The 12,525-nt window shown below is 38.3% G+C and overlaps 1 protein-coding gene across 1 annotated transcript in view; it reads right to left on the bottom strand.

The window, feature by feature from the left end:
* Positions 1 to 12,525, bottom strand: part of CATSPERE (catsper channel auxiliary subunit epsilon) — a 174,398-nt gene that overhangs the window by 50,566 nt on the left and 111,307 nt on the right. Inside the window, exons 11-12 of the mRNA XM_044388000.3 lie at positions 10,532 to 10,998; positions 5,616 to 6,058 (exon numbers count right to left, since the gene is read on the bottom strand). Of these exons, the coding sequence (XP_044243935.3) occupies positions 5,616 to 6,058; positions 10,532 to 10,998 (910 nt within the window). The remainder of the gene's footprint in view (positions 1 to 5,615; positions 6,059 to 10,531; positions 10,999 to 12,525) is intronic.

Raw genomic sequence — 12,525 nt, 5'->3', positions numbered from 1 at the left:
TACTCAAAGTGAGATTGAAGACTTGACCGTAAGATCTGAAACCATAAAACTACTAGAAGAAAACAGGCAGTAAGCTCCCTGACATCAGTCTTGGCAATAATTTTTTGGATTTGACACCAAAAGCAAAGGCAACAAAAGCAAAAACAAACAAGTGGGACCACATCAAACTAAAAAAAGCTTTTGCATAGCAAAAGAAACAATCAACAAAATGAAAAGGCAATCTACCAAACGGGAGGAAGTAATTCCAAATCACATACCTGGTAAAGGGTTAATATCCATAATATATAAGGACTTGAATATTTCAACAGTGAGAAAACAATCTGATTATAAAATGGGCAAGCGGGAGCGCCTGGGTGGCTCAGTTGTTAAGCGTCTGCCTTCAGCCCGGGGCGTGATCCCAGGGTCCTGGGATTGAGCCCCACATCGGGCTCCCTGCTCCGCTAGGAGCCTGCTTCTCCCTCTCCCACTCCCCCTGCTTGTGTTCCCTCTCTCGCTGGCTGTCTCTATCTCTGTCGAATAAATTAAAAAAAAAAAGAAAGAAAAGAAAACAGTATGGAGGACCCTCATAAAACTAAAGACAGAACTAACATATGATCCAGTAATTCCACGTCTGGGAATATACCCAAAGGTAATAAAAACATTACCTCGGAAAGATATCTACACCTGCATGTCCGCTGCAGCATTATTTACAGTAGCCATGACACGAAAGCATACACAAGATGGAATAGTATTCAGTCATAAAGAACAAGGAAATCTTGCTCTCTCTCTTTCTCTCTCTCAAAATAAATAAATACATCTTAAAAAAAAAAAAGAACAAGGAAATCCTGCCTATTTGCAACAACATAGGTGAATCTTGAAGGCATTATGCTAAGTGATGAGCCAGACACAGAAAGATAAATCCTGTATGATCTCACTTACATATGGAATCTAAACACTCCCCCCACCAACTGAACCCCCCCCAACTCAAAGATACGGAGACCAATTTGATCATTGCCAGAGGTGGGAATGGTGGGTGTGCAAAACGGATGAAGGTAGTCAAAAGGTACAAACTCGCGCCTATAAAACAAATAGGTCAAGGTAATGTAATGTACAGCATGGTGACTACAATTAATTATACTGTATTACATATTTAAAAGTTGCTGAGAGAATAGACACTAAAAGTTCTCATCACAAGAAAAAAAATTTGTGACTATGTGTAGTGATGGTTGTTAAGAGTAGGCTTATTGTCATGATCATTTCACAACATATGCAAATATCAAATCATTATGTTGCATGCCTGAAACTAATATGTTATATGTTAATTATAAAAAATATACCTCAATTAAAAAAAGACTATTTCAATTAAGATGTTCAAATCATTTTTAAAATTTCAAAAATAACTTTTCATGTAAGTATCATTATGAAACCAGCTAGTAGCACCAAAAACTTCAAAATTAAAGGTATCCACTTTTGTATATAGGTGTTATATTTTTTCAAAATCGAGTTATTAGCTATGATACTTGGTAAACCTAACTAGCTAGTACATGCAATGATTAGTCTGTGAAGTTGCAGTGACCCAGTCTGCACAAAATAAGCAAGGTCATCATATTACTACTGTAATTCATCAAATCTAAGATGCCACAGGATGTAAGACTCATCCTGATTTCACAGATGTTAAAAAAACGTGCTCTAGGATTGATGAAATGTGGTGGTGGTAGTAGGAACAGCAGTAGGAGCAGCAACGGTGGTGATTCTAGTTGTAGTCGTAACACATAAACCTAGTGTTTGCTATGTACCAGAGGCACCGCTAAGTTCTTTATATAAACTCATTTAATCCTAATAACCTTACCAAGTAAATATTATGACAATAATTATTATATTATATAATGTATAGTTAATATATAAAACAATGTATTATATTAACATGTGAACATAATTATATATTAATCAGATATTATATTACATATAATATATTGTTCTTATTATCATTACTTAGATGAAAGTACTAAGGCATAGAAAGATTAAAAAACTTGCCAATCCCCTTGAATTAGTGTTTTTGTGTTTTTGGTTAAATACCCAGGCGCAATTACTGGATCATAGGGTATTTCCATTTTTAAATTTTGAGGAAATTCCATACTGTTTTCCACAGTGGCTGCACCAGTTTGCATTCCTACCAATAGTGCAAGAGGGTTCCCTTTCTCTACATCCTCGCCAACACCTGTTGTTGCTTGTGTTTTTGATTTTGGCCATTCTGACAGGTGTGATACATGCACTCCTATGTTCATAGCAGCATTACTTACAATATGGTATATATATATATTTGGTATTTATATACATATGGTATATATATTGTTTACCTTATGCTGTATATATATAGGAATATTTTTCAGCCGTAAAAAAGAATGAAATCTTACCATTTGCAATGACATTTTTGGAACTAGAGAGTATAATGCTAAACAAAATGAGTCAGAGAAAGACAAATATTACATGATTTCACTCATATGTGGAATGTAAGAAATAAAACAAATGAGCAAAGGGGAAAAAAAGAGAGACAAAAAACAGGCTCTTAACTCTAGAGAATACACTGATAGTTATCAGAGAGGAGGAGGTGGAGGGATGGGGGAGACAGGTGTTGGGGATTAAAGAGTGCACCTGTTGTGATGAGCATGGGTGATGGATGGAAGTGTTGAATCACTCTATTGTACACCTGAAACTAGTATAATACTATATGTAACTATACTGTAATTAAAATAACTTAATAAAAAAATTGGATGTAAGAGCAACCTTAATAAAGTAAGACTTTTATGGAATCAAAGTTTTAAAAACTTGCTTCATATTATCAGCTGATAAATGACAGGGACAGTATTCTATCAAAACATGCAAATTTTAATGTCCTCAGACATTTGTATATTTTGATTGGTAACTATTATTTTGAAGTTCTGAATTGCAAATGGGCAAATGTACATTATACAGCCCATTCTTGGAAAGAGAATTTGTGAGAGCTTATGCAGATATTGTGGCTAGATAATCAAAGAAAACTTTCCTGGGCTGAAGGAGAGAGTAAATCTTTTCTATTCCTGTTCTGAAAGGAAGGGGGTACCTCAATTTCAGAAAAGTGAGTTAAATATACTCTTTGTTTCTTGAAACATGATCAATCCAGTCTTATTTTACTATGTTTTACTTTTTCCCTGTATCTTCTTTCCCCAGTCCTCTTTCCCCCTATGTGGAGGCCCCCATAATATATATCAAACAAGCATGATGTCATCATACTTGATGTTGTCATATTGTCTGATATCTGTCCTTGGGTATCTTTGTATCTGTGTAAAATGAATAATGCTTTTCTTTTTGTTGCTTGTGATTTACGTGTAGGTGTTTGCAATTTTTCTAAATGTTACTACATGATGGATCTCAGTTTCTTACTCGACACTATTTTCCACTCAACACTGTTTTAAGGTCTATCCACATGTCTTATGCAAATCTAAATCAGCTTTCTGTGTTTCTAAACCTGTTTATGCCAGATTGTGTTATTATTGTAGTTGTGGAATTAAGCATTGTGGACTGATGAAATTGAGTGTAAGAGAAAAGCAGAGTTACTGTTTCCCTGAGATCAAAATGGATTGCTCTGGAAAGTTTTAATAAAGCAAGTCCCTGAAGAAATTGCTGAATTAGGTATGAACAAGATAACAGTAAGAAGTTGGAAAAAATGAATAATCTAGAATTTTGATGGCTTTGCCAATGTCATTAATTTTTTCCCCTCCTCTATTTTTAAAAAGATTTCATTTATTTATTTGAGAGAGAAAGAGAGCATAAGTGGGGGTGGGGGGAGAGGCAGAAGGAGAGGGAGAAGTAGACTCCCCACTCAGCAGGGAGCCCGACATAGGGCTTGATACCAGGGCCCCAAGATCAGAGGCTGACCTGGCTGAGCCAACCAGGCGCCCCCACCCCCTTAAAGAAACGGAAGTGGGAACTCAGAGGTTATGCATTATGAATAAGGTTATACAAGAAAGGAGAGAAGATGCTCCCATAAGTTCACTTATTTCAAAGAAAAGTCTGTGGTCCTATATTAAAAGGTTGACTAATGAATGTACATTCATTTATTTATGTTAAAGTACAATGTTTCATTCATATCAGTTTCATTTTTTATGATTCTCTGCTTTAACGGACTTTGGAATTAACTGAACATTTCATTCCATTGCATCTGTTAAGATTACAGATTTTATGTATTTATTTGTCAGGGAGAGAGAGAGAGAGAGAGCACACGCAGGCGGAGCAGCAGGCAGAGGGAGAAGCAGGCTCCCCGTGGAACAAGGAGCCCGACGTGCGACTCAGGCCCAGGACCCTGGGATCGTGACCTGAGCTGAAGGTAGATGCTTAACTGACTGAGCCACCCAGGCTTCCCATGGCATCTGCTAAGATGCCCACTACTGTATATGCTAAAGAAAGCTGAGCCCAGAAAGAGAAGGTGGGAAATAGAATATACAGTGTTTGGGAAGAAATTGTAGGAACATGTAAAACGCTTATGCTATAAAGCTCATTGGAAAGTAGTATACAAAGTAATATATACACTACATTTGCACCTAATTGTGCTGGATCATCTGCAGAATTAGCTGCTGTAATTCCTCTCATTCCTGCAGGCACCGCCCTTTACAGTGTAAACTCGCTGTTCTTCCGTCAAGAGGTGGACTCTAGTTCTCCATCCGGTTAACCTAGGCGGGACTTGTGAATTGCTTTGACAAATGGAGTGTGGCCAAACGTAGGCCACAAGAGGCCTTCTGGAACCTGCACGCACTGTCTTGGAATACTGCCCTGAGACTCTCTTGGGAAAAAGCTAGCTCTGGCCTGGACGATAGCGGCCACATGGGTCAGAGACAAGTGCTCAGCTGAGGCCCCTTATTCACACAAGCCAGTGCGCGCACCAACCACTTGATGTGTGACTGAGGCCATCTTAGATCACGTTGTCCCGGACAAGCTACCAGATGACCACCTCATGAATGGACCCAGACAGATGAAAGCAGCACTATCGCCCAGCTACTCACAACCCAAATTGTTGACAAATAGAACTGGGTGCTGTTTGAAGCCTCAGGTTTTGGGGTGGTGTTATGGTACAACAGAGAGCAGAGAGAAGTCTACACAAAGCCATGCGTTAAAAAAAAAAACAAAGGAAGCAAATAACACAATTAACTATCAAAGAGTACTGCAGGAAGCTGCTTTTAGGTGGCAAAGATATTTGCCTTGGATGTTGAAAGTGAAAATTGTGGCTCAGGAGCTAATGGCTTATCATATTACTATTTATTAAAAACTTGCATGTTTCTCAACATTTTCCAAGCTAAACCTAGAAGGAAAATCTGTTTTTTAAAAATGTTTATATATATATGTATATATATAATTTATAAGAGATGAAGACAGTTTCAATTTCTTTTCAAATTAAACATTGTTCCGCAATCAGCTAACCAAAATTACTGCAACATGAGTCAAGATATCATAAAACTAAGGATAAATGTTTGCTATCAGAAAACTTGATTGAATGTTACCGATGATGCTAGATAATCTATTTTTCATGATAGGATAAAAAATGTAAATATTTTAATTTTACATTTATTACAATCAAATGAATAAATTTTAAAATATTAACTTACCACGGTTTTAGTGCAGTATCCTAGGGCAATTTCATAGTGAACCTGCTCTTTCTCTTGTAATATATTTGGGCCGTATGATTCCACAACAATATACAGACCAACATTTTCTGGATAGACTATTTGAGCCCAAATGGACAGGTTCTGTCCCTTGTCCAAAAAGTAAAAAACATGAAAAATATTATTATGAAATGCCATGTAGGGGCATTTTTCTTTTGTGTTGAAATTTGCACTTTGTGATTCCAGTTTTAAAGGATATTCTCGTGGCTGGACTGTGCCATTTTCAAAAACATATATGAAATATATCTGAGCAGATGAACTCAATAAAAAGAATGACTTCGTTATGCTATTTGTCCATGAATGTAGTTTTATTGCATCTCTAATATTGATCTTGAAATAAAACATGATGTTATTTTCCATTTTTACCACAATGTTTCCAAAATAATCTGGAAAAGAAGGAGAAAAGTTTGTGTTATTCTAAGTAACCATAAATCCATGCACTTTTAACCAAAATAATTTCTTTCATAGCAATGAGGGATTTATCTGTGTTGAGAAAATAAGAGCGTGCAGGCACAAACCTGCAATTTTACATGATGCTGGAGAGCTTCTCTCCCACTTCAGGGTAGAGCGATTATTTTCCTGGATCTATTTCTTCTTGGACTTTTGATATCAGCTTCATAGATGACATCACTTATATAAAAAGGCTGGAATTAGTGCACTACACAATAATGAGCATAGGCATGACAGGAGTAGTATTATTAGGAAGCATTGTGCTATGGATGGAATTGTGTCCTCCCCCCCCCCCCCAATGGATAGGTGGAAATCCCAGCTTGCATTGTGACTGTATTTGGTGATAATGTCTTTCAGGAGGTAATGAAGGTTAAACGAGGTCATAAAGGTGGGGCCCTAGTCCAATATGACTGGTATTCTCGTAAGAGGAGGAAGACATAAGATCTCTCTCTCCATACAGGCAGGGGAAAGGCCACGGGAGGACACAGTAAGAAGGTGGCCAAGTCTGCAAGCCAGGAAGAGGGTCCTCCCCAGAAACCAAACTTGATATTACCTTGATCTTGGACTTCTAGGCTGCGGAACTGTGAGAACGTAAATTTCTATTGTTTAAGCCATGTAGCCCATGATATGTGGCTATGGTAGCTGTAGCTGACTAATACAATCGGGATAAAGGAATGGACGTGTGTGTGTGTGTGTGTGTGTGTGTGTGTGCACGCGTGTGTGTGCTGGTACCTCTTCAGACTCACTCTATAAATAATAACCAACTTCCTTCCCTTAACAGAGTATTATGCCTAAGTCACAGACGTTCATAGACAATCAGTCTCTTAAATTCTTTGGTTCTGTAGCTGTATCTGTAAAATGAACAGTTGGACTAGTTGATTTCATAGGTTTCTTTCCAGACACGACATTCTCTGTGTATAGCTTCTAGGGGATATACTTTCCCTAATTTAAACAAAAACAACCCTTTAAGGGGACTGACTAAAAGGAGGAAGGTCAATTCATAGAGTGAAGAAGGTTCAGATTGTATTGTGATTATGCATCTTACATTTGAAATTTAAAATAAATAAGTGGCATTTTCACAAATTCCTATAAATTATATTCTAGTACAACTCCTCAATCAGAAATGTCAATTGTTTTTAGAATCAGAATAGTTTAATAACACATCACTGTCCACATACATGTCCTTACAACCTTAAGCTCTCATATAGTGATAATGTTGTCAGTAGGAATTCAACAATATGGTAACGCTGGTGAAATTGTTAAATTGATCCGTAAGGTTCATATTCAGCTCGGAGTATTTTCCAGAGTGTTTCAGTATAACTGCAAGGGTGGGATGCCCTTACTGCTGAGGCAACAAGCACAGGGCATCAAACGCCAGCACTGACGTGTCCGTAACTTGGCAAGTTCTGTGGTCTGCGTGGGTGGACTAAGGCACTAAGGTACTTTGGGCAACACGGTGACGAGGTAATTTTCTCATATAACTTACTTTAAAAATCTAATTTTGTTTTCTTTGCCTCCTTCCAGGCTTACCAAATGCTTGGCCTGCTGTACTTTCCGTGTGAGTTTCTAGAAACTTCACCAGGTGGAAGGAGAGAAAAATGCAGGTGGATGACTTAACAAAATCTATCTGGATGTTCACGGAGAAAAGAAGTAGTTGCAGGATACACACAATACTATGATACATAAAATTTAAAACCTCACAAAACAAAAAATATACATTGCTGTTGGATTTTATATAATGTCCAGGTGACGTGGTGACGCAGTCCTGTCTTCTTCGGCCAGCCTTGTCTGTTGCCACGTTTGGGCCCACATGCTACCTAGTCATACACAACAAGTTCCACAGACTTGCCCTGTTCTCTCCCACCTCCAGGTCTTCGCTACTTCAGCCCCCATCCTGACCATTGATCTGATTTTCCTAATATGCACCCTCTTCCTGTTCTTGTTCTGTTTAGAAGGCATTTCCTCTGTGCGGACTTTCCTAATCTCATAACTCTGGATTAGATGTCCCTTCTCTGTGCTTTACAGTACTCTCTCTTCTGCCTGTCACGCTGCTCATGAAAACATTATTTTTTTTTAAGATTTATATATTTATTTTAGAGAGAGAGAACGTGAGGAGGAGAGGGGCAGAGAGAGAGGGAGATAAGCTGACTCCCGCTGAATGGGGAGCTGGATGCAGGGCTGGATTTCAGGACCCAGAGATCACAACCTGAGCAGAAATCAAGAGTTGGAGGCTTAACCCACTGAGCCATGGAGGCGCCCCGCTCATTAAAACGTTACTAAACGAACTTTGGGTTAAATGTGAAGTTAAGATGAAAATTGGGAATGATTTTAAAATAATGAGATTAAAAACACTCTACATAAAGGTTTGTGGATGTAGCTAAAGCCCTAGTGAGAAAAATTTATAGCCTTATGTTTCTTTGTAGTTTTAAATGCTTAGGAAACATGACTGAAAGTAAATGAACTAATCAGAAACAGGCACCAGACAACAAAGTTACAAGAAGAAAGCACAAGTGAAGAACCAAGAACGACAGAAGCAGAAATTAAGGAATTAAATAGAAAGTAGATTTGATAAACAAGCCAAGAGTTCCTTTCAAAGGAAAAGAAAACAAAACCAAAAAAAACCATAAAAATAAGAAACAGCATCTTGCAAGCCAAAGTAATAAGGGGTGGGGTACAGACAATATTATAAATAAGAAAGGGAATCGTATTGCAGATGATAAGCAGTCTAAAAATTAAAATGGGAAGCGGTGCCTGGGTGGCTCAGCCATTAAGCGTCTGCCTTTGGCTCAGGTCATGATCCCCGTGTCGGGCTCTCTGCTCAGCCAGGAGCCTGTGTCTCCCTCTTTTTCTGCCTGCCGCTCCCCCTGCTTGTGCTCTCTCTCTCTCTGACAAATAAATAAATAAAATCTTTGCGGGGGAAAAATCAGGCCCTGCTGAATGTCAGCTCATGGAGGATGGCTGAAAATTGGCCACTGGGTTAGCAAAGTGGAGGTCATTAAGACCCTTGACATGAGCACTCTCCATGGAATATTTGATTAGAGTGGCTTCAAGAGAAAGGGAGGAAGGACAAAAAAAGTGAAATTAGGTAATATTTTTTAGAGTTTTGTTGTAAAGGGGAGCATAAAAATCAACTGGTTGGGAGTTGCTGGGTGATAGGTATCAAGAAAGACATTACAAGGGGAGCCTGCGTGGCTCAGTCAGATAAGTGTCTGACTCTTGATTTCAGCTCAGGTCATAATCCTAGGGTTGTGGGATTGAGCCCCGAGTTGGGCTCTGGGGAGTCTGCTTGTTCCTCTCCCTCTGCTCCTCCCCCTGCTCATGCTCTATCACTAATTAATAATAAATAAAATCTTAAAAAAAAAAAAGACATTTCGAATTACAGTGACATTTCCTTTAAATTTCATGGTTAGGGCTATCTCCTAATCAGACTTTATGAGGATCGAACTTCCTATTTCTTTGCATTGCCTATAATGTTTAGTATACTATCTCGAGAATAATAAGATTCAGAATAACTACTATTAGCTGAAGGTTTACCACATGTCCAGTTTTATTCCAAGCATTTTACTTACAATCCCTACCCAATCGACACAGCCACCTTATATTCTAGATTAGGAAATGAGACTTGCAAAGGTTCAATGACTTGCTCATGGATGCGAATACAGGTCCATTCAACTGTACAACACCTGCTATAGGTTGAATTGTGTCCCCTCGGGAAAGATGTTGACATTCTAATTCCCAACACTACTTCAGAATGCGACCTTATTTGGAAATAGGATCATTACAGAGGTAATTAGTTAAGATGAGCTCCTACCGCAGTAGGGTGGGCCCTGTGTCCTTGCAACAAAATGGCATGTGAGGACACAGGGAGAATGCTGTGTCGTGATGAAGGCAGAGCTTGGAATGATGTAGCTGCAAGCCAAGGAACGGCAAGGTTTGCCCGCAAGCCACCAGAGGCTAGGCAGAAGCAATGAAAGAGCCCCCCTTCAGGTTTCAGAGGGAACATGGCATTGCTGACACCCTGAATGGGGACTTCTAGTCTCCAAAACTGAGACAATAAATTTCTGTTGTTTTAAGTTATCCCGTTTGTGGTAGCCCTAGGGAGCCCTAGGAAATGAAGACAACACCATATCACCTCTTACGCTGAAAATGCAAATGTAGGTTACTTAGTATCTGCTGAGTGATCAAAACGAATCTATGGGAAAAACCCAAAACTTGAGTTTGCCATTTCCTATGTGAGATCATAGTTAACCTTAGTAGAACTTAAAAGAGATCCATTTTTAGGTGGCAAAAAGTACACCTTTACCTACCAAAAGCATCCTATATGATTGCATTTATAATTGCTACATCTTCATAAGGAAGATGTCTACTATAAAATCTAGAATAATTTTTACATAATGAGAATGCCTCACCCATGAAGATAGCATGAATACTGCTGTTATGTGATAATCTTGATAGATTTCCAAATTCTGTGGGTGTTTGTACAACTCCAGTCTCGGTGAAATTGTGATAACAATAGTAGATTCTGTGTTTGTCCTGCAGTATAAAATCTGGCAGCGCTCCATATATAAAATGTGGAGTTAAAAAACTGTCAATAGAGACATCTAATGCAAAGTCTTGGGACATCCACTGTTTTGTATCTTCGTTGTATATTACCAAGTAAATCGTTTTATTGACGTTACACGTATCGCAGTAATTTAAGAATAAGGCGAGTTCCAAAGGGTGTCCTGGATACTCGACATTGTGTATAGTCAGCGTAGCAGCTGATGATATATTTAGAAGATTTTTCAGTTTTTCAGTAGTTATTATTTGGACAAATTTAAGAAAAATATATCCAAGATAAACTTCATTTTTTGTCCATATTGCCATGCTACTTCTTCTATTACCCTATAACAAAATTGAAAATAATTAGAAGAGCTTTGGTTTTAGGGATAGTCTTGACAATTCTGGTATTCTAATTTGCTATATTTAAAATGTAGTAACTACTAAGGTTTAACTTTTAGTGAATTTCTGAATAATACTCTAGGCATTGAGATATATTACATAGAAATATATGTATTCATAAATATAAATTATTTCAGTAATTTTATTCTTTGACATATTTTTTTCTATCTGTAGAAATAATTCATCTTAATTCCCTTTTAAATTGACCCTCAGAGAATATCAGCCTTCTCTTTTCTTATGTATTTTTCCACTCTGGCCACAAGTGCCCCTTCCATGTTCACTACTGTCAAGATATAAAGACACTTCAAACATTAAGTTATTTTTGGAATTATGGTTTCCTTGGATATGAGATAAAGAGAATACATAACTGAAAACCTTAGACAAATCAATACCACCCTTTTATGAACACAGACTGTTAGAGAGGAAGGCCACTGAGAGACTGTTATGTTTGAAATTCAGTGGCCCTAATTTCATTTAGAGCACCAAGGGGTCCCCCTTCTTCCCTGTCTCTCCTTCCCAACTGTTTCTAATTCTTAGAGATTTTTACTTAACATGTAACTTCTATGTTCATGATGACCAAAAGGAGTCTCTTGGGCACATCTTGTCTCTTTATGTAATGTACAAATATTTAGTATTGGATATACTCAAACAGGATGTAGACAGATCTCAAACTGGTAACCAAAGAAACAGACTAATGGGTTAAGAGTCATTTCAGTAAAAAGCCATTTTTTCAAATGAAGATCCAATTTAAAGTCTAGAGCTTATGTTGCTTTAAATGAGTGTGAGACGATCCTCAAAGAGGAAATACATTAGAAACAAAATGATGAGCCCTTCATAGAAAAGACCCATAATTATTCTTATTTTTGGCAGAGGGATGGGAATCCATCATAAATATGACAGATGGGAATTCCAAGGAATGAGTTTTTACCCACCCACAAACTTTCCCATAGATCTTCACTAAAGTGCTTGCGGGAAGTAAGCCAAAGGTTTTGGGACAAGGCAGGGGAACTGATAGGTCCCCTTGAGGCATTCAGGCCTCAAATATAAAGCAGTAATCCTCTGAAGACAGGAGGGGGCAGGCAGGAAGGCAGCCAAGTTGAGAGAAATCCATCTGCATTCTGGGTTCTCAGCTACCATAGGCTGGGAGTGGGTAAGAGAGCTGAGGGAAACTCTCCCTCTGACACATGGTTGGCCTTCACAGAGTGTAAAGCAGTCTCCCTGCCATGACTGGGGACAGGGAAGCAAGAGAGAAAGATAGAGATATCTCCCAAAGCATGAAAAGCCAGAGCAAGATGAGAGAGGAAAGAATCCCTCGGTGATGAAAAAGCTGTAGAGCAGAGACAGCTCTCCCCAGGTTTGGAAAGGTGGTGGTCAGTTGTAAAGTACGAAGAGATCTCTGGAGCCTTGTCAGTGCTAAGAGCCCAAGCATGGCTAAAGAGAAAACAACTCATAAAAATGTTGA

The sequence above is a fragment of the Ursus arctos genome, unplaced genomic scaffold (assembly GCF_023065955.2).
Source record: "Ursus arctos isolate Adak ecotype North America unplaced genomic scaffold, UrsArc2.0 scaffold_2, whole genome shotgun sequence".
NCBI lineage: Eukaryota > Metazoa > Chordata > Mammalia > Carnivora > Ursidae > Ursus > Ursus arctos.
Note: the sequence above shows the minus strand (reverse complement) of the source record. Positions and strands in the feature narration are given on the sequence as shown.